At 44.3% G+C, this 27,169-nt stretch overlaps 1 protein-coding gene across 5 annotated transcripts; it reads right to left on the minus strand.

Annotated features, from left to right (window-relative positions):
• Positions 1-2,630: 2,630 nt before the first annotated feature.
• USP40 (ubiquitin specific peptidase 40) lies at positions 2,631-26,336 on the minus strand. 5 transcript variants are annotated; one of them, XM_033064898.2, is made up of 33 exons: positions 26,273-26,336; positions 25,154-25,201; positions 24,641-24,857; positions 24,340-24,407; positions 23,474-23,587; positions 22,533-22,697; positions 21,962-22,108; positions 20,294-20,437; positions 19,350-19,478; positions 19,008-19,109; positions 18,322-18,429; positions 17,335-17,656; positions 16,849-16,930; positions 15,898-16,069; positions 15,337-15,421; positions 14,529-14,599; positions 13,360-13,679; positions 12,773-12,899; positions 12,379-12,436; positions 12,046-12,099; positions 11,578-11,666; positions 11,088-11,174; positions 10,600-10,636; positions 10,069-10,133; positions 9,895-9,969; positions 9,465-9,591; positions 8,327-8,421; positions 7,092-7,210; positions 6,569-6,634; positions 6,161-6,371; positions 5,959-6,054; positions 5,136-5,230; positions 2,631-4,632 (listed from the first exon to the last, which is right to left on the minus strand). In XM_033064898.2, the coding sequence occupies exons 3-33, from the start codon at positions 24,837-24,839 to the stop codon at positions 4,527-4,529; spliced, it is 3,735 nt and encodes a 1,244-aa protein (XP_032920789.1). In that variant the 5' UTR covers positions 24,840-24,857; positions 25,154-25,201; positions 26,273-26,336; the 3' UTR covers positions 2,631-4,526. The 5 variants fall into 5 exon arrangements, with proteins under 5 accessions (XP_032920789.1, XP_032920790.1, XP_032920792.1 ...); XM_033064899.2 differs by having other exon boundaries at positions 26,197-26,330; XM_033064901.2 differs by lacking the exon at positions 25,154-25,201 and having other exon boundaries at positions 26,273-26,309.
• Positions 26,337-27,169: the final 833 nt, after the last annotated feature.

Consider the following 27,169-nt stretch of genomic DNA (forward strand, 5'->3'; position numbering starts at 1 on the left):
CAAACGCGAGGAAACAGCCTCAAAAATCCCCGGAAACAGCCCCAGAATCCCCGGAAACAGCCCCAAAACAGCGCGCGGCCCGTTGCTAAGGGGCACCGCGGCCATAGAAACCGGCCCTCAGGGAATATAAACCCTGTTAAACTGCCCCAAAACCCACGGAAGCAGCCCCGGAAAAAACCCTGGAAACAGCCACCAAAACTACGGAAACAACCCAAAAAGCCCCAGAAAAAACCAGCCCCCAAACCCCCAGAAATAGCCCCAAAAATCCTGGAACCCACCCCAAAACCCCCAGAAGCAGCCCCAAAACTGCACCCTACCCCTCAGCACAACAGGTTGCAAATAAAATGTTTAATACGTGTTAGTGGGAGGTGAATCATATTGGGAAAACGTTTGGCGTTTGGTTTTGCTTTTTTTTGGTTGGTTTTTTTTTGGGGGGGTGGGGTTTTGACTTTTTTTTTCCCCCTTCATCATTAAGGGTGCCTCTGTGGGACCCAACACAAGAAAAACAGGGAGCAAATCCAGATGCTCCAAGGCTGGGAGAGCTGAGGTGTTCACATGGAGAGGAGAAAGCTCCAGGGTGAGCTCAGAGCCCCTTCCAAGGCTTAAAAAGGCTGCAGGTGTTATAAATGAGAAACAAAGTCTCAATTTTTAGCAAATTTTAGATTGTTTTATTTTATATAGACAGAGCAAAGCAGCACTGGGGAAATGTGAGAGGTCACTGCCCACTCCACACTGTCGGACCTTGGTTTGCAGCTTCTTCTTATAGTGTGGTCTCTCGTGGTGATCAATAATTTTTGTTTTCTTGCTGTCATAATTTTGCCAGGCAAGCAGTTGTGGCCAAAATAAACATCCATGTGAAAGTCTCTGGGAGTCAGTCTCATAGATAACCATCAGGTCTTGGTAGATAAAAATGCCAGAAATTGGGAAGTTCTGGTCTTTGTAGATAGGCAGTCATTGATAGAACAAAGGCAGGAAGTCTGATTTTGCAAAATCTATTGGAAAGTCTGATTTTACAAACGTGTAGTAGATACATATTATTTAGAAACATAACATACATAACAGGGGGATTTAGAACAGAATGATTTAAACACATTTTTCCTCTATCAAGGGTCCATGCTTCACTTCTGACCTGTGTATTTTGGTTTATATAAACCCCAATAGTCTTATGGTTAACACAGATCTTTTATCAATTATCACAAAGGAGAGCTGGAGAGGGACTGAGGGCAAAGGATGTAGGGACAGGACACAGGGAATAGCTTCCCACTGCCAGATGGCAGGGATGGACGGGATATTGGGAAGGAATTGTTCCCCGTGAGGGTGGGCAGGCCCTGGCACAGGGTGCCCAGAGAAGCCGGGGTTGCCCCTGGATCCCTGGGAGTGTCCAAGGCCAGGCTGGACACTGGGGCTCAGAACCACCCAGGACAGGAGAAGGTGTCCCTGCCCATGGCAGGGGCAGAACTGGATCACCCATTCCATTCCAACCCATGCCCTTCTGTAAGGGAAGAGTTGGATTTGGGAATTACAAAGCAAAACAATCTTAGCGCAGGCAGGGAATTTTTTCCAGCAAAAAGGAAGCAGATATTCCCATGCCACATGCAGGTGCTTGGGGGAAGTGAATTTTACCTTTCCCCCGCCTCTACCTACTGCCGCTGACATTCCCAGACAGGCTCTGACTCCAGGATCTGTGAAGAACAGGAACTGTTGACAGCTTCCACAGCATCAGAGAAAGTCTCACAGGGAGCAGGAAGACCGGGAAGAAGATGCTCTGCAGAAGAGGCATGTCTATTTTGGGTCTCTGTGGTTCATCTGGGTTTTTTCCATGACTCTCTACAAAGCACCCGAGATGCCTGAGGAGGAATCTCATGGGGCAGTTTAAACTTGGCCGTATTTGCTCGCTTTCCTGCAGAGGCTCCCCATGGAAGCACAGCTCCATTTAACTGAAGAACGAAAAGCCAGGGCTTCATCACCCTCATGGGGAAGAATTTCTTCCCAATATCCCACTGAACCCTGCTAAACCTCTTGGAAATACCATGAACTCTGCACCACACTTGTCAGGAAGGGATGCTGAGAAAAGGAGGTAAATCTTTCAGCTCAACTCTGGGAGACTTCCCTGTATCTGGAAACCACTCTCAGTTCTCCAGGTCCAGAATCTCAGAAAGGTCTGAGCAAACTAGGGTGAGCCAGATGACCAAAATGAAAAAAAAACCCCAAACCCTAAAAATATTTAATTTTCTAGGAAGTGGTTTAATAGTCTCTAGAAGCTAATTGATAATTTCAGTCAAAACCTGTTACTCAAAATAATCAGTCCAAACACCTCATCAAAATTGGGATAAAGAAAAATTTCCAAGGCTTTTTGTAAGCCTAGGGCTCCAGCGTGGCTTTGTGTCCTGATGGAGGAACTTTCCCTTCCCTCCTCAGTGCTTTCTCCACAGGGATTGGAAACATGGGACAAAGAGCCCTGAGCCAGGAGCAAGCCAAGAGCCTCAGGAAAAGACAACAGCCACAAGGAATGGGGAAACCACTCCCCCCCAGAGATGGGAATGTCAGTTCAGGACCATTGGAAAATTAAAGCATGTCAGAAACCATTTTGTGCCATTCCCAACCAGCGAGACATCCACAAACAACCCAACTAGGCAGATAAAAATGACATTTTATTTTGTGAAGAACACTTGAAAAATAAAGATGAAAGCTCTTCCTGGCTTTGCAAATAACCATCAGAACCCAAGGAGTCACAAAGACTCCATTTCCAAAAGATGTTTCCTTTCCCCAGCCCCGTTTTCCATGAACTCTCTCATTGTGGAATGGCCCACAAGAGTTTTAAGAAAAAAAAAAAAAGCCAACATTAGAAATAATCCAAGACTGGTTCAGTGCAGGCACTGCTACATTACACTTGAACAAAGGCACAAAATTCCCACTTGGAATTTGCATTTCAATTTCTCCAAACTTGGTGCTCTCAGGGAGAGACCAGAGTTACTCAAGAGGGGAAGGCTGAGCTCAGTCCAGCTCCCCAGCAGGAACCAGAGGAACTCAAGTGACAGCAAGTAAATCCAGTGGGCTGGAACCACGTGGGAACACAAACCTTTGAAATCAGTATCTCTGATCCCTACTGTAAACCCAGGCTCCCAAGAACATCTGAAAGAAGGCGACACAAACTAAGATGGGGAGACATCTGCTGCCCTCCCCTTGGGCAGAAAAATGTATCCATGAAACTGGGATTTCAGGATTCAAGTGAGTGAAGACATTAAACAGTCCCTTGTGCAGAGCATCAGCCCCAAAAAGCTCAGGAGGCACCTACTGAATTCTAAAGATATGTAGAGAAATAAGTAAGAATTGTGTGTTTCATGGTGTTTTTCACTTCTTTTTTTTTGCTGATAGCAGAGTGTCAGTTTTTATCTTTATGCTGTCTGAAATACCAGACTAGTGTTAACCTGTAAAAAGTACATGAAAAATCTGATGTTAGCCAAGATTTACGCTCAACTAGCAGCTCCCACTACAAAATCTACACATACACCAAATAGGTCAAATATTTACTGCAGACCCCAAAAGCAGTGGCATTATCACAGATTTAATTAAGGATTATCAGGCTCACTTTGGAGTTAATACTTAGAGCCTTTGACCTGGAGTCCAGCTCAGTGAGCTACTCAAAGTCAGCTCAGGACACCAAGAGAAACAGGTTCTCCAATGTAACAGAATATCAGAACAGCTTGAAAGATGAGAAACGAGGGAAATTTCGCTGAAGAGGAGCACTGAAAATAAATACAAGCCGCCTTCCTGAGTACAGTAAAACCCAATGAAGATCAAACATCAGATCTGTCCATTCTTCCCAACCATTTTGTCTATTAATGAAGTTTAGGGACAACAAAAACACCCTAAAAACTGCAAAATTAAGTTTATGGGCAACAAAACAAGCCCTAGAAACTTCAAAATCTAAGATTACATCCCTGTTGTTTCGTATCACAAAAGGTCTCCAGGTTTTACATCTTGACAGGTCCTAGACCTGCTCTTTTTGAGCCAATTTCCTACACTCTGCTCAGAGATTTCAACACTTCCTTCATTCTTAGGGCTGACTCCAGCTCCTACAGATTTAGGTTTAGAGATAAAGAGAGAAAAGCAAATTCCAGTATCAGCAGCAACTTCAGTGATCAGAGATGGAAAAGAATTTCTAAAAAGAGATGATTATGACTGCATTAAATCTCAGTAGTGATGGTGCAGGAGGTCAGATCTGACCCAACAAAGCATTTTGTGTGGTTACAAAAGTCACTGAGAGGTTATACAATATATTAATCCTTTTCCTTCTCCATAAAGTGCATTTACTCCGCCTGAGAGTAAGTACCACACTGAGAAAGGGACCTTAAAGCACTTCCCCAAGAGAGAGCAGAAGAAAATCAGAGTTATCCTGAACCCTACAGCCAGCTTGTGCCTCAGGGATCCTTGAGGACACTTTGGGAAAGCCCCTCTTGCTGGTGGAGCTGATGCCCTTCAGGCCAGGTTAGTACAGGGTGGTGTGGGCAGAGCACCTCCTGGTGCTATCTGAAAACCCCCACGTTGATGGAAAGAGCCACTTCTGGTTTGCGGGGTTTCATGGGGAGCTTCTCCTCGGAGAGAAAGGGATCCCGGGCACGTTCCTGGTGGCTGGAAAACAGAAATAACATGGTTCATGTTTAGTGTTGGGCCTTAGCAGAGGCAGCCTGGCCTGAACTGAGTTCCAGTGAGCTGTGAAAACAGCCTATGCAAGGCCAGGACAGTCAAGGGTTCATTTTCATCTCCACAGTGTGTTCCAGGAGGAAAAACCACAAGGTTCAATGCAGGAACATCAAGAACCAGGAGTCTGAATTATCCAAGTGCTCCCTCAGGACTACTGGAATTGCATGCTCTGACAGCAACCAGCTACCACTGGCCTCAAAAATTATCCAATTAGGCTGAATCATGGAATAGTTTAGATTTCAAGGGACCTTAAGGACCACTCAGTGCTACTCCCTGCCATGGGCAGGGACGCCTTCCCCTATTCTTAGTTGCTCCAAACCCCATCCAACCTGGCCTTGGACACTTTCAAGGATGGGGCAGCCATGGTTTCTCTGAAAAGCAGTAAACACTTCGCATATTCCTTAAGAAAAATAAAAGGAAATGCTCACTACCTTTTCCTCTTTTCCAGAGCCAGCTGCCTTTGCTTCGCTTTCCCAATGTCATCCCTGATGGTACTGAAGTCCTTGGTGTCATCAAGGAGAAGGTTCTGTTATGAAGAATTGGAAAGAACAAAGTCAGAAGGCCAAACTATTTCCTAGCTGTTCCTCAACAGACACAATAAATTTCTAGGTTTCTTTTGAGTAGTTCTGCACTGATTAATTTCAAGGTAATTAGAATTACAATGGTTCGAGTTGGAAGGGATATTAAAGATGATCCAGTGCCACCCCTGCCATGGGCAGGAACACGTTCCACTGTCCCAGGCTGCTCCATGCCCCATCCAACATGGCCTGGAACACCTCTGGGGAAGGATTCCTTTCAATAGGCTAAAACAGCAGGACAGGACAGCGCATTTTTCTCCTACTGCTCTAAAACCCATTCAGAATCTTCCTCCCTTCTATCTAAGCCTGATTGGAAGCTCAGAGCTCAATGCTCAATCCTTTTCACACCTTAAAACAGAACTGTCCTAGTTCAGTAATCCATAATATGTAACAGGTTTGTATCTATAATGGGATTTTTTAAAGGGCACTTCCTTGGATTTTACTTAGAATTAGAAAAAAAAAGTCAAAAAATGAGGTCAAGAACAAAGAAAGAGGAAAACCAGTTGCAGCAAGAAATTCCCTATAAACACAATGCAGCGTCCAAACCCACACCCCAACGCTCTCAGAAATGCAGCAGGATGAGAAAAAAAATCAGGAAGAAATGAAGACACTGCAAAGGGGATATTGCCTGAACCTGATCCTCGTGCAACAATTAAATCCAGAGATATTTATTTACCTTCACCCCAATGATGTCTCCATCCTTCAGGTGATAAGGTGCTGACTGCAAACTCTCCTGCTTTTTCCTCCTTTTCCTCTTGGAGATTTGCTGTGTCTGAACAAAAGCAAAGCAGGAGAGTTTGGAATTCTCCTTAAATTTAATCCATAAGGACCTACAGCCCAAACCAACAACTGTTGGATTCTGTCAATCCAGATCTTACCCAGCTAGATATTGGCAGCCACTCAAATCTCTCAGAGAAGTATTTAGCTATTTCAATTTTATCTACAGGGAGACAATAGTGAGAAGCCACTCTTTGCCTCAGAGCCCAGGCTGTGCATTCCTTGGAGATATCCCACACCAAATCCCAGGAGTCAGAGTAGTTCCTCTCTCCTGGTATTCCCATCTGGACTCGCAGCAGCAGCTCCTGGGGGCTGGCAGCAGGATGAGAGAATGGAAATTCTTGTGAGCCATGCTTTCAGAATTCCCAGCTGTCCTTCCTCCCTCCTGCCCTCCCCTCACTTTGTTTTCCCACATCCTGAGAGCCCTGAAGTCAAAAGCTACTCAGTGAAGGCTTCCCTCAAAAGCAGAGCTGTAAGAAACAAGAGAAATAAAGATCTTGAGCTCTTACCCCAAATTCTCTTCTTCTTGCAAGGGTTCTATGCAGATTTCCACTCCAGCACCCAGTCTGTAGTCACTGAAAACAGAACAGAGATTGTCTACATGGCCCTGGAGCCGGGGTGGGAGAGCTGGGGAGAAGGCTCTAGGGAGAGCTCAGAGCCCCTTCCAGTGCCTAAAGGGCCTCCAGGAAAGTTGAAGACAAGGGATGGAGTAACAGGACACAGGGAATGGCTTCCCACTGCCAGAGGGCAGAGATGGATGGGATATTGGGAAGGAATTGTTCCCTATGAGGGTGGGCAGGCCCTGGCACAGGGTGCCCACAGAAGCTGTGGCTGTCCCTGGATCCCTGGCAGTGCCAAAGGCCAGGTTGGACATTGGGGCTTAGAGGGGTCTGGGATAGTGGAAGGTGTCCCTGCCCATGGCATGGGTGGGACTGCTCATCTCTAAGATCCTTTCCAACCCAGACTGAGCTGATGAATCCCCCCACAATCCATTCCATGTCCAGCCTGTTGCACATTGCCCAGGAATCGCACCTGAGCCTTCGCTTGTTGTCCCGGAGGAGCCTCCCAGGGCGTTTGCTGTCCACTGTCCAAGCTCTGAGGAACGAGGGCAGGGGCACAGCCTGCTCCTGGCAGAAGGGTAAGGTCAGAGCCTGAAAAACAGAAATGGTCAATTGTTTTAGCAGCCAGCCAGGAAAAATAGAAAGGACTGGATTAACTCTCAAAAAAGAGGGCAAGGTATTGACATTTATTCCACACCAGCTGTTGCTTGTGGCTATCAGCAAAACACTCACTTTCCAACCTCAAGGGGAGCTGAATTTCCCTCTCTCTCAACAATTCCCAACTCAACCTCCATTTCCAAAGTACCCAATTTCTTTTTTAAACCAAAATTTGAACAACTGGGAGGGAATGAGGCTGTTGTAATGCTTGCCCCAGTCTCTGGCCATGTGCTGAGCTCCTCTAAGCCCTTCCCAAGGACACAACACTTCTCATGCTCAGCCAGTTCTTGTTCAAGCTGCAAACAGCTCTCCATAGAAGTAGCCTGGCAGAGCCCAAAACTGAAGTCATACCCAAAAAACAAGTGTTGGAATGGAGCAGAATCAGGCGAGAGATCCCTCCCCATGCAGCTCAAGTAGAACAATCAACTGCTCAAACTACACAGAGCCTTTTGGTAGGACTGGGTTATACCCTTTTGTGGGTTTGGGGTTTTGTTTTTTTTCTTTTGGGGTGTTTTGCTTGGTTTGGTTTTTAGTGTATTAAAACAATACAAAGATATTTTAGTTTCTGACCAAACAAAACAAGCCAGACCTTCCTGGCTGACAAACCTGTGCATCCCAAAGCAATTCTTTATTCATCAGATTCCACATACAAAAATTAAAAGAAAAATAAAAGATGCAGAAAACTAATACAGGAACAATGTGGAAATGACAACGTGGCTTTTTAGGAGGTGCTTATTATGCTTGTGTGCTTCCCATGGAGAGATTTTATACTGAAATAAAAGCAAAAGTTGCAAGGCAGAGCTTCAGCTGAAGTGCAACGAGGCTCCTGCAGGCCAGGACACATGACAGGGAGGATGGGGACAGCAGGGACACAAAGGAAGTGTCTGAGCTATGTGCTCCAGCTGCCTCTTGGTACTTACCAGTGACCATGGCATAAATGCCATGGCACAACAGACTGGAGCCAGGGGAAAAGGAAATAAAAGAGAGCTGTTAATAGAGCTCAAGTCATCACAGCGCTGCTGCACAGTCCAACACAGGAGAACATCTAACCTGCATCTTCAGGTCTTCCAGAGATGCCTCTCCTGCTATCTCTATCCTGCCAGCATAACAGAGATCCAGGCCTGGGTGGGTGGGTTCTGGTGGAGCTTTGAATTGGGGGAGAGGGAGGAGGAAGAAACAAACAACAGAAGAGTCAACGTGATTTGTATAGTACTGAGAGGTAAGAGCCACTTCATGGTCATATTTCCCTTAGAGAAGGAATCTGGAGTTCACTTAGAGTATCCAGGAATCCCAGACTGCTTTGAGTTGGAAAGGACCTTACAGGTCACCTCATTCCAAACCCCTGCCATGGCCATATCCAGCACACAAAATACATCCTAGTAATTTCCCAACAGTTCCTACACAGAACCTACCCTGCAAATCTCAGAACTAGGAGCAGTTATTCCCACTGATAAATAGTGTTAGTTATTTGTTAAACCTACTGCAAGCAAAGATAAATTGCTCTTGGCTCTGCTAATGAAATCAACAGGGGAGAAAGTGGAACTCAGGAAGGGTTTGAAGCAGAAGGAGAAAAATGCAAAAACTTCTACAAGGAAAGGAGATGTTCCCTGCAGCACAATTCAGCACCAGAAGAATAAAATAAAAAATCAATTTGTCCCCCATTTTCCAGTTTTCTTATTTTCACTTCATTTTCTTCTCCCTTCTCAACCCTCACTTGATTTTGCTTCCCTGTCTCCTTTTTGATTTGGATTTGACTGCATTTAAGGTCTTTTATACTATGCAGGCTTCACCCATCCCTCCTTTTCCAGCCTCCCAAAAAGCCACACAGCCTGAAGGGAATTAAATATGCCTTCAGGAGTCTGGCACTTGAAGCCAATCACATCTGTGCTCATGAAGGAGATGTTTCACAATGCTGCCAACTGCCTTCAGTACAGACACTGATAAATAAGGAGCCCCTGCTACAAAATTTAGTGGGGTTTTGAGCAAATCCAGCTGAGCACAATAGGATTATCCAGCATTTAAGTCCAAAACTGCATCTGTCTCCTGAGTGGTCCTTTCATCATAACCTTGATGTAACTCATGCAGCCCCTCCTAGGTTTCAGAAGGGTTTTAAGGCTTTGGATTAAAATTTGGCTTTGACTCCAAGAGTAACCACAGATGATTCCTTTCAAAGCCTGGCCAAGCTCACCTGCTGCAGCAGACACCTGCAAAGCTTCCATCTTCCAGGTGATCCCATTCACCTGGTCTTGTGCATGCTCTCCATGCTTCTTATGGCTTGAAGGCTTCAGCCACCAGATGGGGATTTTCAGGAAATCCTGGAACAGAAAACAGCAGGTGGCTCAAGTGCTGTGTGCTGACAAGGAGAAATTTCACCTTTAGCACAGGAAGAGAGAAAATATTTGTTTAAAACTAAGCTTTTGGAACAGGGTGCCCAGGGGAGTGGTGGAGTCGCCGCTCTTGGAGGTATCCAAAGAATGTGTGGACGTGGCAGCTGGGGATGTGATTTAGTGGGGAACATGGTGGTAGAGCAGAAATAATGATGCTACAATTTTATCCCTTTTATCCCTTATTAAACTGTTAAAATTTTTGAAGAGTGAACCTTGTTTCTCACGATTTACCTTTTCTGGAAGTTTTCCTTCAGTTATAACCAAAGTGTCTCCTCTGCAAACATTGAGTTCCTTCAGGGTGGCATTCTGCAGGAAGTAGAAAGCACAGGGTCCCTGTCAGCTCCCAGCTGCCTTTCTCCCCAGGGAGCAGAGAAGCAGAAATAGATTCAAACAGGCTCCTCTTACTTCCTGACTTAGGGCTTCCCCTGCTTCATAGCACCAGTCAAGCCTTCTCAAATGCCAGTTGTCACCTACCAAAACCCAAAAAACACATTAAACTAGTCAATAATGCCAGTGCAGGAAAATATTACAAAACTCTTAAGAAGCGTAAAGGGTCCTTTTTCTTTTATTCTTTATTTTCATTTGCTTTTTAAACACAACTCTGAATAAATTATTACTTCCATCTTCCCCAGATTTTTTGCTGTATGAAAATAATCTTTCATTTGCACAGATCTCTCTTCCTCACCTATCTAATTATTTTCCCTGGTTTCAAAAGAAAGAGAAGGAATTCCCATGTGTCAAATTATCATTTGAAGCTATGGCAAAGCTCTTCATAATAAAAAAAAAATCATAAAGACTCCATGTTTAAAACTCTTTCTCCTCCTCAGATTACAATGACACACAGATCACTGCAAAAACTTACAAGGCTTAGGGTAGGAAGAGCTGTCTTAAAAGTATTAAAAATTCCTTTAAAAATATATAAATAACACAACAAACCTGATAATCCAGATTTCTCCAACATTAAATTGAGACACTGAAAGAACAAACACGGGATGAGAGTTGTGTCAATGCTGAGGCTGGGAAAAAAAATTTTCAGCAAATCTATGTTAAAATTTTCTGACAAAAAGTGACTGATTGCTGGTCAATTCTTAAAAAATATAATTAGACAGACAAAATGTATTTGGACTATATAGTAAAACATTCATGAATGAGATGGTTTTCAGGCAAAAAATTCACCACATCAGCTGAGCCAGTTTTCCCAAACTGGCAGAAAATTAAATCTGGGCTGTCAGTTTGTTCCTTTATTTGAACAAATTGTGCCCCAGAGTTTGCAGATGAACTTTAAAAAAAAAAAAAAAAATCAAAGCTGCAAAGACTTTCCTTCAGTCTGTGCATGGCTGTTCCCAACTCCTCTGCCTCCAGGTCCGCGCAAGGAATGCTGTCCAGGAGCTTGGGAGAAGAGCTGTGGGAGCAGCCACCCTTACCTCTCTGACAGAGGTCGTCTCCTCCACAACTATCTCCATCTCAAGGCTGCAGTTTTGGTCACTCCCAACCATAAAGTACAGGAAGAGCTGAAAATCCAAACACAGACTATCAGAACAAATATGGAAGTGCAAGAACAATTCCTGTGGCTAGAATGTCATCAAATAGCACCAAAATGGCACAAAAAGCAGAAAGTTTAGCTATGGCCATCAGCAGATCTTCTTTAACCTCCCCCTGGTCTCTAGAAATGCACCACCACTCCTTCCCCCACACATCAAGGACAGGTTGGACACTGGGGCTTGGAGCAGCCTGCGACAGTGGAAGGTCTCAGTACCCATGGCGGGGGGTGGGACTGGATGAGTTTTAAGGACCCTTCCAACCCAAACCATTCTGGGATATTTACAACTTGCACATTCCAAGAGTAATATCTTTCTCCTTTATTCTCTTTAGGAATGTTCCTGTGCCAGGCTCTTCCATCCCACACTGCTGTACCTGAGTGGAAGTTGGAGCTTTCCCACGGCACAGCCCGAGCAAGCTTCCCATCTTCAGTTCTGCTTCCTTGACTGTGTAATCCTCAGGCACTTCAGGGAGGACAAATAAAAATATCAATTTTATCATCCTCAGAGCAAGCTAAAACCCTTCAGTGCCCTCCTGAAAACTTAACTTGCTCAGCCCTGACAGCAGATCTGTGAGTGCCCTGTGAGGAGAACAAAGTCATGGAGATCTCCCAGAGTCCATCAGGAGCACAGGTGGATTAGGGATGTAAGAATAAAACATTTCAGTTTAGCCCCTATCTTTGTATTGGTACTGTTAACTAACTTTAAAACTGGAAAAAAATGCCCACACAACTGGGAATCAGTGGAGTTATGTGCAGATACTTCTCCTAGGAAAGGACAAACAGAGGCTCAAAATCTCCCCAGGGAATTTCTTACAGAATACTGATGCAATAAATCAATTTACCTGGAGACAGAAGTTTCCCATTGCCACTAACAGGTCTAAGACAGCTCTCATTTGCTGCAGCAAAAAGGGGAGGAAAGAGAGAAGCATTAAATAATTCAAACAGGAAAAAAATAGGAATTTGGCTCAGAATTTCAGGCAAGTAATGCCTTTAAGATTAATTACAACAGGTTTATTTTAGAGGCCTCCCTCTGTGACATCAAAAATGTAACTGGAGAGAGACTCCAACAGTCTTAGCTTTTACTCTTTCACTAAAAGGAAAATTCTACCACTAAATCCTCTCAAAAGCCAGTAAATCATAACATTTGCAGATTGATAAAGCAGCTGAATGCTTACCCAGCTCCTCCTCCAGCTGAAGCTCCCGGATGGCTTTCATTTTGATATCTGACATCACCTAACGGACAGGGACATTAAGAAGGATATGAACAACTCCAGCCTGGAATGCCAACAACACCCCTGCTCATTCAAGTGCTAGTGCACAAAGATAATCCTTTCACTCTTAGTTTTGGTTACTGACACCATCTCAAACTTCCATTTACAGGATGGTCCAAAGAGAAAACTGTTTGACACTAAAACACTGCACTGGTTTAAGCTACCTGCAAATATCCCAGGGATTGTAACTCTGAGCTCAACACTAATTTCAGTAGGGATAAACTTCATCCCTGAAGATAAATCAAATGAGCTGGGGCAAGTGCAGTGGCCAAGCTGTACAGGAAAGCAGAGTACTTACTGTTTCAATAGTGGCAGTGATTTTAACATGTTTCTCCTCCTCTTCCACCCCACAGAAGTTTTTCACTTGGAGCCAGCTGATGTCATAGGTGAAGGCAGTCAAATTCCCACTTGCCACATTGACAAAGCTGTGGGAATCACCAGTGCAAGGACAGTCAGAGACAGGAAAGCTAAACATTGGCAGGGTTACATCACTCACCAGCACAGCTCCCAAAAAAAAAAAAAAAAAAGATGATGACACAGTTGTTCACAGTGATGGCATCTCACTGTGCCTCAGGGAGCACAGAGTGTCATGAGACCACAAATTTGCCCCTGGCAGCTTTGGATTTGCCGAGCTTGAGCCACCAGGTTTTTCCCACCTTCACAAGTGTAAATCAAAGGTTGTGACTGGTGCTGCATTTTGAGGGCAAGAAAAATCTAATGGCTGATAAATAACTGGTGTCCAAAACTTCAGATGAAAATACTTGTATTTGTAAGCTCAAAGTGACAATTAGGTACAAGAATATATGCTGTTAGTATAATTTGAACTAAAATGTTTTGCCAAAATTACTTTCTTTGCTTAATTACAATCATAAGCAAAAACTTTACCTCTGGTCATGGCTGTCTAAGATCAGCACAGAGCACCCATCCCTGAGCCCAGCACTTCGCACTGTTTCCTTCATGTCCTCCTCATGGAAAACTTCCCAGTTCTTGGTTTCTGTGTCTGCTCCTGAGCCGTTTTTGAGGATGATTCCCCCGGCTGGAGCCAAGGCAGAGTGCAGCTGCCCCAGGCTGGTGCTGCAGGAGAAGACAATCTGGGCCTCGCTGAAGTGCTGCCCCTTGCCGCCCTCATTGTGCTCGGCCAAGCGAAGCACGTTGAGCACCACGGGCTCATGCTCAGGGCCCGTCAGTACCTTTGTGCCTCCAACCTGAGGGAAAGGAGGAAGGAATGCCAGCTTCGTGTGATCCAGAAAACACAGGAGACTGGGCAACAAGCATATTGAGACTAAAATCAGACACTCTCACCTCCCAGAGAAACCACCTCAGACCAAATTCTTACTGAACAAATAACCAGAGTAACCCACAGGCGTTGGGAAGAGAGAAAAATGTTATCCAGAGGAGGTGAGGCTGCCCCTGGATTCCTGGAAATGTCCAAGGCCAGCCTGGATAGGGCTTGGAGCAAACTGGGATAGTGGAAAGTGCCCCTGTCCATGGCAGGAGTGGATTGAGATCCTTAAGTCCCTTCTCAAACCATTCCATAGTAACAGCAGCTGGGAAACCAGTGGACACTTGGTAAAATCCAGAACACAAGAATTCAGCCCCTCAGGACATTAAAGAACTACCCAAATGTGACTGAACATTGTGACTTTACATTTTAAAAGACTGAATCTTTCTGATACTCAACCAAAATTTAACCTAGGATACTTGCTAAAGAAAATTTAATGACACAAAATCTGCAATAGAAAAAATAACAAAAATAAAACAAGGACAAAACTGACTCTGTTACTACCTGTTTGGGTAGTTTTGTTTGGTTTGGGTATTTTCTTTTTGAGAAAGTCAAAATAAAATGGATACTTTTATGATAAAAACCATTTAAAAGTAGCATTTTATTCCACTAGAAAGACAGAATAAAATGCTGCGCTTCACAACCACTTCCAGGTTAAGCAGAAGACTTATTATTAAAAGGAAGATGAAAAACTACAAAAGCAGCACAGGATTTCCCTGTGCAGTCTTATCTCTTCAGAGTTGACAAGCAAGGAAGTGCTTGGTTTCTTTACCTCCTTCCCATTCCAGACAAAGATGTCTGCTCCATCAGCCAGCCCAATACCATCCAGAGTCAGCTCATCTCCTAAAAAAAATAGGAGCAAATCATCAAGTTCTTGCTCCCCACAAAACACACAAACAGGGTCAGCAAGCTTTTAAAAGTCACTACACTTATAGAACTGTACAAGCATGGGGAGGAATATTTAGAGCAGTTGAGTGTTTCTCTATTTTGATGTCAACATTATGGAGAGTTGGGTTAGGCTCTGCTTCAGCACTGATTTTCTGAAACTGACCACAGAGAACATAAAATTTAAAAGTTACCGAGTTTTTAAAGACTAACATTCAGAATTGCCTAATAAAGCAAAGCTGGAGACAAAAATGATAATCTGAAAAGCTGATGTAGACTTAATGAGTTAATGAACTCTTAATGTGAGCATATCCCTGTACAAAATTTCTACTTCAGCTGAAGTCTAACCTACATTTTCCTTTGATGTCACCCTGGCTCCTCTCTTCTATCCTCTCCTCCACCTATTAGGCCAATCCTATGAAAGCAAACATCCACAAGCAATTCAAGGGCAAGACACACAATGATACATTCTTGTTAGCAAATGTGCTTAACTTGCTTAAGATCTGCACTTCACAACAAAGGTTTCACAGCAAAGTCTCAAAATCATTCAGTGAAGTAATTTAAATAACATGAGTTTGAGCTGGAAGAGTGTTCAGTAATACCCATCTCCAGGATGGCTGATAGATGGAATCTTTGACGGCTGCAGGAATTAAAATACAGCAATAGCACAGAAGCCTGGCATGCAGTGCTCTTACCATCAAGCACCTGGTACACGTGCAATCCTGCTGGTAACGGCTTGGCCATGCTGAGAACCATGTCCCCTTCCCAAGATTCCAACATCTGGTTGGGAAAAACAACCAGAAAAATGATGTAAAATAAGGGTAGCAGTAACTCATAGCACTCACAATTACAATCTGCTGAAAGTTGCCACAGCCTGGTTCCCAAGGTCACTTGGTGACACTTAATTGGCAACTCCTTGAAAAGACAAGGACAACTCCGTCACAAAACAAAATATTATGAATAAACCTGGAGTTCTGCAGTGTCAACCCACGGCCATACAAATGCTGCCCAAATATAATTAAGTAGCTCATGTGAACTTTGAAGTCTCCATAGTTAAATTTCCAGCAATTTCATGGCTTCAGTTACAGACCCCACAAGACTTTTTCCTCCTGTGTAAACTCATATTAAGTTCTTAGCCTCCTAAACTCCATCTGCTGTTGAAAATTTCTCCTTGACACAGGGACTGCAGCATAGATATATTTGTAAAGGTTGCAGTGGCTCACGTAAAAATGAAGTTTATTTGATAGAGCAGGTACCTGGAACACTGCACAACGAAGGTCTCCCAGTGTTTTCCTTCTGTCAATAGTCAAATCCACCACGCTCTCTTTCCAAGAAAGTGAAGGATGCAAAGCCCCATTGTGGAATTTATAGCAGCAGCTCAGGTGGAGATGTAAATCAATGCCATTGTTTGCTGAGTCATATTCAGCTCTTTGGAGAACAACACAACAAACTGGTGAATTTAACCCCAATCTGGAACTAAACTCCAGGGCTAAATTCCCAGTCACATCCCCTCCTCCTCTATATTTGTCCCTAGTTGTAGCAGTAAACATTAAAAAAAAAAAAAAGGAGTGGAATTTACTCAGAAACAGAATCCCAGGATTGTTTGGGTGGGGAGGGCCTTAAAGCCCATCCATCTCCCCCACTGCCATGGTTCCTTCCCCTATCCCAGGTTGCTCCAAGCCCCATCCAACCTGTTTCAACCCTCCCATTTCCAGGGATGGGGCAGCCACAGCCTTATGTGATATATCCCATAAACTGTCACTCTTGTGTCTGTATTTTGATATCTTGACTGTCATTCATGTCCCTCAACACAAGGGAAAGTTTTGTCCAAGCTGAATACCACAAGCTCTTAACTTTTCTGGCGAGAATATACTTTATCTGTAAATTCACCATAAACCAAGACCCTCCCCCTTCTCCCAGTGGAGAGCTCCCTCCATAAACACCATTAAGCTAATGCATTCCACTCTTTCCAGAATTGCAGTGAGAAAATGGTGCCATTTGAAACTCTAAACATGTTTCCCTTGAAATTCTGTAGGCTGCCTGCAATCAGGGAAGGCAGGGAACCAGCAGAACATGGATACAGAAATTATATTCCTCAATTAACCTCCATGACATTGAACCATTTCAGTTCTGACTCTGCTCAAGGAATTTCTTTCCTTTTGAATCCTGCAGATAAGAGCTGTTTGAGTACAGTGACACCAGTATACCTCTTTTTTTGCAGTTCTGTATTAGCAGCATTCATTTCATTCAGCAGGTGCTTCGGAATTTGGTACCTTGGATTTCCACGTGCTGCAACAAAAAAATATAGGCTTAAAATCTGGTTTGGCAAACAAGAAAAGTGATCAAGAAGAGACATTACAACTCAACTGCAACATGATCTAAAGAACAAACAAATGTTTTTACTCCTTCCAATCAAACTTTAAGGGAAATCAACACATAAATGCCATTAACAACTTGTATTTGTTTCAGCTGATGCTCTGCCATTATTTATGGAGTATGCTAAAAAAATTAGTCAGCTGCAGTCAATTAACAGGTCACCACCTCCTTGTATATTCATTTAACTTTTTTTTTTCCAAATGATCACTGTAAGGAAAACTGGGGAAAATAAAGCTTGGAAAGCACAAAAAAGCCCTCCAGAAAAAATGTCAAAGCAAGGAAGCACCCCCTAGAATCTCCAGATGAGCTTTGTGTACCTTCAGGGGGCCTTTTCAGCTGAGCTTTTCTGTAGAACAGCATGTAGGCACTCTCTTTACCCTGGAATTGCTTCTCAATATCCTTCTCCTTGATGGGCTGAACTTTGGAATCATTCAGATCAAACCAGTGGCACCCAGCAGAAGTGGCCCTTGGCCTTGGGGGCTTTTTCTCACAGTTCCACTGGACGTCATTCTTCTGGGAAGGGCTCTGGAGATTTTGTCCATGAGAATCCAGCTTGAACAGGAGCTTGTGTTTTTCCTTCAGGCCAACCTTGTTTCCATCAGGACTCAGCTGGAAAATCTGAGGATGATTCTGCAAATACTGAAAGGGAAGCAAGGACAGGATAAAGAAGATGCCAAGTTTTAAATGCAGCAACCTGCATTAAGCTGCTCCGCCTGATTCTCCTCGAAATGAAACACAAATTCCATTAATTCAACCCTCATTTTATGGTCCTTCCTCATGCATTTTCACGGTTTACCTTGCAAAGGCCTCACATCTACACTTCACACCTACATTTAAATATTTCTTGTGGAAACAGCAGGTAGCTCTCTTCAAAAAAACAAGCAAACATGAGTTTTCCACTTATCTACAACACAAATGCTGCAGTATTTTTCTTAAAACATCATAAAATACAGCAACCAACTGGAAAACAAGGTTTTACTGGAGTATTAATTTCACATACATGCTCTAGACAACCGAAAAATGGTATGCATTTTCAAACTATGGTTTCTGTTCAGTAGTTAATTTGATAGGCCCAACAGACACAAGAAAAAAAATCAAAAAGCAACAAAAAGCATCAGGCAGATAATTCCTTGGGAATTTTATGTTCCCAAGCCTAATTAGTCTGCTAATTCACAGCACAAACCTCTCCTTGCACATGCTAGTCCAAGGGTCCATATCCTCAATTATCTCCTCCTGACTATTCATCAGGAATAGAAATGATTATAAAAGTTATCCAAAATCAAAACTAGCAAACCTGTGGCTACCTTTCGTAATGCTCCATATTGTTTTCTGTATTTCTTATTCCAGGACACCCCTTTCTTCTCCAATAATTTCTGCCCTAATTGATCCACAGCAATTTGCTTAGCTTCCTCCTGCAGAGAAATGATAAACTAAGGTAACAAAAGCTAAAGAAGTCAAGGGGTCAACGCAAAGAAGCTGATTTTGAAGTGTTTTAATCATTATTGGTTTTTAATAAGCTGCTGTAGCATCATCTGGAGCTGTGTCAGAGGGGGCTTAGGTTGGATATCAGGGAAAGGTTCTTCCCCCAGAGGGTGCTGGGCATTGCCCAGGCTCCCCAGGGAATGGGCATGGCCCCAAGGCTGCCAGAGCTCCAGGAGCATTTGGACACCGCTCCCAGGGATGCACAGGATGGCATTGTTGGGGTGCCTGTGCAGGGCCAGGGGTTGGATCAAATGCTCCCTGTGGGTCCCTTTCAACTCTGAGTATTCTGATTCCTTTTGCAACAGCTTTGGCAAGCAGCTTTAGAAATACTCCAAAAGAATTTTTTTTCTGTAGGAAGAGGCACTGTTAATATTAAAGCCAAGTTTTAAATGCTTCACACCAAGCTCAGAAGAGCTCTGGACACTTAAGCCTGTCCACTCACAAACACCAACCCCCTGGAGGTTCCCTAGCTCCAAAACCAAAACAATTAATTCCTTACATACCATACCTCTGATAAAATTTCTTTTAAGACTGCCAGTGGATTTTCTGTTTCTTTGGCATTTTCAGTGTCTCTTAAAACTTTCTCTTCAATCAGCCCATCCTCTTCTTCCTAGGTTAGAGAGGTACTCAGAAATATTGTGGTTTCATGCACAATCAGAGGACTGGATTATTCTGTGCTAACATGATCATGCACAATTTCAGAATGAACATTCTGATAAACTGCCCTTCTCAAAGAGGCAAGATACAAAAAGCCTCACTAAAAATATTAACTAAGCTTGGATGTACATTCTTAATACTTTTCTGGAAAGTACAACCTCTAAAGCAAGGAAGAGAAGGCTTTAGGACTTACTTGGAGTTGCCAGTTTCCTAATTCATCCACATCTCTGATATAAACATGATAGTGTCCTCCATAGCAGCCACCTTTGTGTATAATAACAGAGAAGAGCTCATACATGTACTCTGAATCATCCATTTCAGTCTTTAAAAAGAAAAACAATAATTGCAACAACTGAGGTCAGTTTCTCATGCAAGGACAGTTTTATACCTTCAGCATCCCTTCAGACATTTCTCAGTGTGTGTTTGTACATGCAGAGACTGAAATGGCTTTTGAGGACTGGGGACACAAGCACAAGCCACAGGCTGACAAATCATAAAATCCCAAAATGGTTTGGGTTGGAGGGACCTTGTAATTCACTTGGATTCTTGCAGGGGAAGGGACAACTTCCACTAGCCCAGGTGGCTCCAAGTTCTGTCCAAGTTGGCCTTGAACACTTGCAGGGGTGGGGCAGCCAACAGCTTCCCTGGGCAACCCATGTTATTAAACAAGCAGGATTCTGAACTATACTATGTTGCATTGCAACACTTCAAGAAGAAAAATGTCTGTTCCATAACAGTGCCTCTGTTATGCTGTTTAAGGATCAAAATTCGTCATCAAGCAATGACACTGCTCAGTTTATAACCAGAAACACATTTATGTATGCAAATAGAGATTCCTGAGAAAAATATGAATGGAAGAACTACAGGCACCTAAAGCACAATATAGCTCAATTTATGCATGATGCTATCAGAGAATAACCACACAAAAGTAATTTTCAATTTCCATATCCAGATAATAATCCTCCTGTGAAGGACAGGTTAGATAACTTTTGGGTAATTATTTTACCCTTCCCCCTTCTAACTACAAGGTAGCTCAGTCCAAAAGTTGAGGAGGATACCCTAAAAAAAAAAATAACCTTGAGCTGTGGGTTCTCTGCTGAGCAATAGAAACCTTTAACAAATGTTAACAGTGCCCACCTGCTCACAGAAAGGCCTCAGGTTGATCTGGATAGGGAATGTGTAGCAGCTCGTTTCCTTGTACCTCTCACACTTCTCAAAGTCAAAGTTGAACCTCAGGAGGGAAATGGTGAGGAAGGGAGGCAGCTTGCGTAGTTTAGCAGACTGGGAAGGGATTTAAAAAACACTTTAAGCACAGACTTAGACCGAAATTGTGCTTCCACCTTGCTGTGGTCAAATCTTTTTCCACCAAAGCTTTCTTATACCAGAGAGACAAGATGAGTGCTCTCATTTTTGAAATGTCTTCACTAATTCTCAATTTCCCTTCCAGCTACACAACCTAAAAGTGACCCAGATCATCTCTCCCTGTTGAGCCCCACATCCTCCTTAATTGGTGATCACCAGTCCCATACTAGATCCTAACAGAGCAAATAAGCACTGGGGAGATTCCAGTCAGTAATGACACTTCCACAGCCCATGGGCTCTATACAGGCAGTCACAGAACAACCATGAGCTCAAGTCTCCCTCATTTCTACAGGGGAGCCCCCTCCAGGCAGGCAAGCCAGAAGAATCAATTTTAATGATTCCAGATTAACCCAGATCCAACCACTTGATGGGTGAGCACATCAAGAACCTTCATGGGAAATAAAACCAAACATCTTGTACCGCCTGTGTCAGCAGGTGTGGGTTCCATGGCCACCCTTCTGAGCCTTTCCAATGCCTCCATCCTGGTCTCCACTGGCAGAGCCATAACAGGAACACACACAGGGTTTAAGAAATCCCCTGAATTAGGAATTCCATTTGCATACACAGCCTCACAACGCTCAGCTCTGATTTCCTGCCAAAATTCAGAGTTCCCACTCTTCTCTTGCACAGGTGAGAGGAAAACAACTTAACCCTGTACTGCCTTGAACCCAGTCCAGTTAAACCCCAGCCAACCCCTGCAAGAAGGCACATGAGGCACTGCTGAGTGTTCCTGAACTCCCAAGTCACTGATGAACCTGGCCTGATCTCAGCTTCCCTTTGAAATACTCCCTCCACATGTAGAGGGCTGCAGGGTTTGGATTTCACCCATCCTGCAGGAGGCCAAGAAGCTCTGCTGCTGTGACCAGGGCAGAGTGCACCAACACCCCGAGTCTGCTTCCCTTCACAAAAACAAAGCAACACATCCTATTCCCTGCACAGAGCAACAGCTGCTCATTGTTTTTCTCTCATACAGGTTCTCCGTAAGTTGAGCTTTCATGATTTCTCTCACTGTGTTTTTATTTTATGCTCTAACTTATCTTTTAGCCAAACCTCCAAAGTGCCCAGAGCAAGGTGCAGCAGAGGTGTTGAATGAGTCAATACTCTCCAAATTATACCACAGTCAATGTTAGGGACAAAAAACTGCAACAACATTTGGGAAGTGAGCCATAGGAGCTTTTCTTGACAACCCTGCTGAGATTTTACAGAATCCCAGAATAGTTTGGGTTGTTAGGGACCTTAAGCACATCCAGTGCCACCCCCTGCCAAAGGCAGGGACACCTTCCCCTGTCCCAGCTTGGTCCAAGCCCAGTCTTGGACACTTTCAGAGATGAAGCAGATACAGTTTCTCTAGGCAACCTGTTCCAGGACCTCCCCATCCTCACAGGGAAGGATTTTCTCCTAATATTACATCTAACCCTATATCACCCCATCCCAAGGTGTTACCTTGGAAGCTTCAACCAGTTTATCACAGGCTCCACATCGATACAAGTTGTCATTCTCAAAGTATTCTTCTTCCACGTACATGTTCCACAGGGCCTCCTCTAAGCCAGCCACACCTTTCACTGCCACTGTGAGGTCTAAGAAATCTTCCTGTACAGAAAGGACAACAAGAAAGGAGGCTCTGAGGGGTGTAGGTTTGTGGTGATTAGAAAGAGACCCATGCTATTCATCACAGTGATGGGCAAAAACCCCTCATACAGTCACACAAATTAATTTGTAAAAACTTTTTTAAAATTACAAAGAGCACAAAAGATTGTCAAGATATATTTTGTTGTTACCTCACTGCATCTATGCTAACTACATCTACCAGAGGCAGGGCTTGTGAACTCAGAAGATAGAAAACATTTGGGTTTTTTACCTCTCATTTAGAAAACGCAGCCAAAGACTTAAACATTCACTACCTGGATTCAACAAGGCACCCAACAAGGATGACTTCAATTTATGACTTGAAAAACAAGGACATTTAAAATCAAGAGCCTGAAAGAACCACCCAGTGGAAGATCCCTGGCTTTACCTGTCTCTCACTGACGTTCTTGCACTCCTTACAAACAATCTGGTTGACAACAATGCCATGGTACAGGCGGTTGATGAGGTCATGGCCTGACGTCCCCACAAGGGAAGTCTCCAAAGCACTGAAGAGGATCCTGTTCAATTCCTGCACATCATGCTGCCTCATCTCCTACAGGAGGAAAATCCACACAGGAAGGAATGAAACACTGCTGTGCTTTGCTTATGACTTAAAAATAACACATCAAGTGTCCCAGAGTCTTAACAACTACTCATACATTTACTCCTTGAGTAGTGAAGTACTACCTTTATTATTGTTGATTTGGTTATGCTACAACCCACCTAAGACACTTTCACTTGGGCAGAATCATTGAATTCCAGAGTGGTTCAGGTTGGAAGGACCTTAAAGATCATTTTGTTCCACCCCCTGCCATGGGCAGGGACACCTTGCACTACCCCGGGGTACTCCAAGCCCCAGTGTCCAACCTGGACTGGACCACTTCCAGGGATCCAGGGGCAGCCACAGTTTCTCTGGGCACCCTATGAAGGCCTGCCCACCCTCCCAGGGAGCAATTCCTTCCCAATATTCCATTTAAATCTGCTCCCTGTCAATCTGAAGCAATTCCCCAGATGTAGATTAATCTCTGACCGACACAGTTCAACTTGGCTAAGACTCTAAGTATCTCAGGACAAGAAGCCTGTTGGAAAAACACTCCTGTAAAAACAAAGGGAAAGAAACTGGAATTATATCTAAGAACAATTATCTTCTGTTCCTCCCTGTAAACAACTGCCATGGACTCCATGTGGAGATCCAACAGGACACACCAAGAGTTGACTCAATTCAACATCATCTCTGCAACTTGAAGGATTTTAAGGCATTTCCTAAATGTCAGGCTTCTAGAAGCCATCTCTATGCAGGGAGGAGTGTGTGGGGAAGGAGACTGGCACCTCATGGCTGCTCCAGCCGAAGCTCTCGGTGAGGTCAGTGGTGGATGCAGCCTGCTGGTCCAGGAGCAGGAGCTGAGCAAACAAGCGCTGCAGCTGCAGTGGGATTATCCGAACCTGGGCACAACAGCAAGGGAACACAGCCACCACATCAGACACAGCCTTCAAAGCAGGCATTTCAACAAAAACAGAAGCAATTTACTACAAAGTTCGTGATAAGCTACCCCTGACTATTTCACAATGTGCACTGCTCAATTCATACCAAGAAGTCACACTCTGATCCCAAAAATCTACAGTGCCTCACCTTGCACAGCCAAGTAGAATGGTTTGGGGTGGGAGGGACCTTAAAACCCATCCCATTCCATCCCTACCATGGGCAGGGACACCTCCCACTGCCCCAGGGTATTCCAGCCCCAATGTCCAACCTGGCCATGGACACTGCCAGGGATCCAGAGGCAGCCACAGCTGCTCTGAGCACCCTGTGCCAGGGCCTGCCCACCCTCACAGGGAACAATTCCTTCCCAATATTCCATCTAACCCATCAGCCCTCTGGTAACAGGAAGCCATTCCCTGTGTCCTGTCCCTCCATCCCTTGTCCCAAGTTCCCCTCCAGCTCTTCTGAAGGGCTTGATGATGGGATGGAATGAGGTGGGAGGGAGGATAGCTCAGCAGAAACAGATGCCATATCTGATTTCTGAAGCAAAACCTTATGGCAATTGAAGCTTAGAACTGTAGGAAAAATCCAGTAACAGCCAGACCAAACTGCCTCTCAGTGTCAAATTCAGGTTTATACTCATTCTCCTAAGTTTTACATGAAATGGAACCATATTCCTCCAAACCAACATCAGACAGTGACGAACAACACACACCTTTGCATCTGGTTTTCTGCTGTCATCCAGAGTACCAAGTTCTTCAGGTCCCAGGGAGAACAAAGCCTCTGCAATTGGCAAAAAATTATTATTTAAAAAGACAATATCATCTCTTTAAAAATGCAATGTATTTTAATGCCAAAGACTACAATTTTATTTTATTCTGCAATAATTTACTTAAAGGGAACCATGCCCCAAAATCACTTGAGTTCACCATGTTTCTTAATTAAACAAGCAGAAGTGCAAGATTCACTAAAATACCAATCCCAACATTATTTTAAGAAGGTTTTGAGCACCTCACCTCTAAACTCAGGTGTGAAAAGCAGAGTCTGCAGAAGGGAATTGAGGTAGCAGGTCCCACCCTGATTTTTAATTCCACTGAGGTTGGTGAAATCCCTGGGAGCTGGAGGCTCAGAGTCTCTAGGCTTTGATTTCTTCCCTTTCCCACAATGATTGTTGGAAAGAAAGGAAAAATCCTCTTCAAATAAGTCCCCAAACATTGTGAAGGCAGAAGAGTCCTACAAAAAGATAAGCATTTACTATAAAAAAATGCAGTTGGACCCACCCACCTCAAATCCTCCAAGATCAACCCGGAAGCCCTGACTGAAGAATTTGCTTATATTTTTTCCACCTTATTCCAGTCATTCTGAAAATCAATCCATGTAAAAGTGTAAATTCATGTAACAAAAAAAGGGGGAAATAGAAGCATTTCTGTTACCACATGTCTGAGCAGACTGTTCCCCAGAATTAAACCCACCACAATTCCATTTTGCACAAAGCTGTCATTCATTCCTACAAGCGAACTGTCCCCTACCTTGGATTATCCTTATCCACCTCCTCCAAACCCCTGGGGCTTCTTCATCTGAGACATTAAAGCAGAAAGATGTTAAAGTTTCAGTTTCCCAACAAACAAATAGGAAATAAATCACTTTGCATCAGCTTTTCCTCCTCTGAATGAGCTCTTGACTGCCTTAAAATCTTGGCAAAGGCCCCTCCTCCCAAGCTGCTGGATGGAATTTCTGGGCTTGGCACTCATTCCAAGCTGTCTCCCAGCCCTCATTCCTGTTTCCAGTCAGGCCTGTTGCACTTTAGCATTTAGCCTTCTCCTCCCTGAATGCTCAGCAGCTCCTGAGTGGATCATTTGTCCCAAAAAAGGGCCACATCCAGGAGACACCACCCACCCACCATTCTGGAGAGGTACTTGAGTGCCAAATCCTCCCTCACTCCTCCTTTCTGCATCCTCCTTCCCTTAAAAACCAAGCAGGAATAGCAACTGGAAGGGATTCTGGATAGCCGAGTGCTTTCACAGAGCAGGGACAGCTGAGAGCACAGGGACTCAGGCTGGAATAAATCCAGGCATGAGAAATCAAAACCCCAGAATAAATCTGTGGCAAGAAATCCCTAAACCTCTCTAATAAATCCATGACAGGAGATCCCCAAATTATCTAACATTTCCATGACAAGCGATCCACAAACCACTTTAATAAACCCACGAGATTCCCAAACCCCTCTAATAAATCCATGACAGGAAATCGCCCAAATCCTCTAAAATATCAATAACAAACGATCCCAAACCCCTGCAATAAACCCACAGCAGATCCCAAACTCATCTAATAAATCCAGGAGAGGAGTTCTCAAAATCCTCTTATAAAACCACGGCAAGAGATCCCAAACCTCTCCAACAAATCAAAGCAAGAGATTCCGAACCCCTCTAATAAATCCGGGACAGGAAACCCAAAACTCCTCTAACAAATGTGAGACAGGAGACCCCAAATCCCCCTGACAGACCCACGCCAGGAGATCCCAAACCCCCCCAGTAAAACCACGACAGGAGAGTCCCAAGCCGCTCTAACAAACCCATTCCAGGAGCCCCCCAAGCTCCGCAGTTTCCCCCGAGCCAGCGATCCCCAGCCCTTCAGCGTCCGGCACTAACCGGGCCGGGCCCAGACCTACGGCCACGGCTCCGCGGCCGCCGCCATATTTGTTGTGTGGCGCCGCGCACAGCACGCCGGGACCCGCGTCCGGCGGGGTAGGCAGGTGCCAGCGCGGGGCATGCTGGGAGTTGTAGTTCTCTCAGCGTGAGGGCAGGGAGGACGAGTGGGATCTCAATGCCTGGCAATGTTCGAGGACGCACTCGATGGGCCTAGAACAACCTGAGATGGTGGGAAGTGTCCCTACTCATGGCGTGGGGCGGAACGGGATGAGATTTAATTTTCCTCCTTTACAAGTCCTTCATCTGCTATATCGCCTATTCTTCATATGAAGAGCTGGCCTCAGAGTTCCTCCAAAAACCAATGACAATGACAGAGCTTTTAAGTCATGGATCCATCTCGTTGCGGAGAATTGACTTTGTCTTTGAGTATCCCATGCCTGTCATACCCAACATGGTTTTCATTGGAGGCATCCACTGTGGAGAGAAGAAGAAGCTGTTAGGTCAGTGGCTGTCTGGGAGAGGTTGTGCATGCTCCAAATGAGGTTTTTGATAGGAGGGAGACTATTTACAAGAGCCTGAAGTGACAGCACAAGGGGAATGGTTTTGAGGTGCCAGAGGAAAGGATCAGACGGGATATTCGGAAGAAATTCTTCCCTTTAAGGGTGGAGAGGCCAGGTTGCCCAGAGAAGCTGTGGCTGCCCCATCCCTGGAAGTGTCCAAGGCCGGATTGGATTTATTGGATGGGGCTTGGAGCAATCTGGGATAGTGGAAAGTGTTGTAAATGAGAAATAAAAGTCTCAATTTTTAGCAAATTTTAGATTGCTTTATTTTATATAGAAAGAGCAAAGCAGCGCTGGGGAAACGTGAGAAGTCACTGCCCACTCCACGCTCCGTCGA

Source organism: Catharus ustulatus, chromosome 7 (genome assembly GCF_009819885.2).
Source record: "Catharus ustulatus isolate bCatUst1 chromosome 7, bCatUst1.pri.v2, whole genome shotgun sequence".
NCBI lineage: Eukaryota > Metazoa > Chordata > Aves > Passeriformes > Turdidae > Catharus > Catharus ustulatus.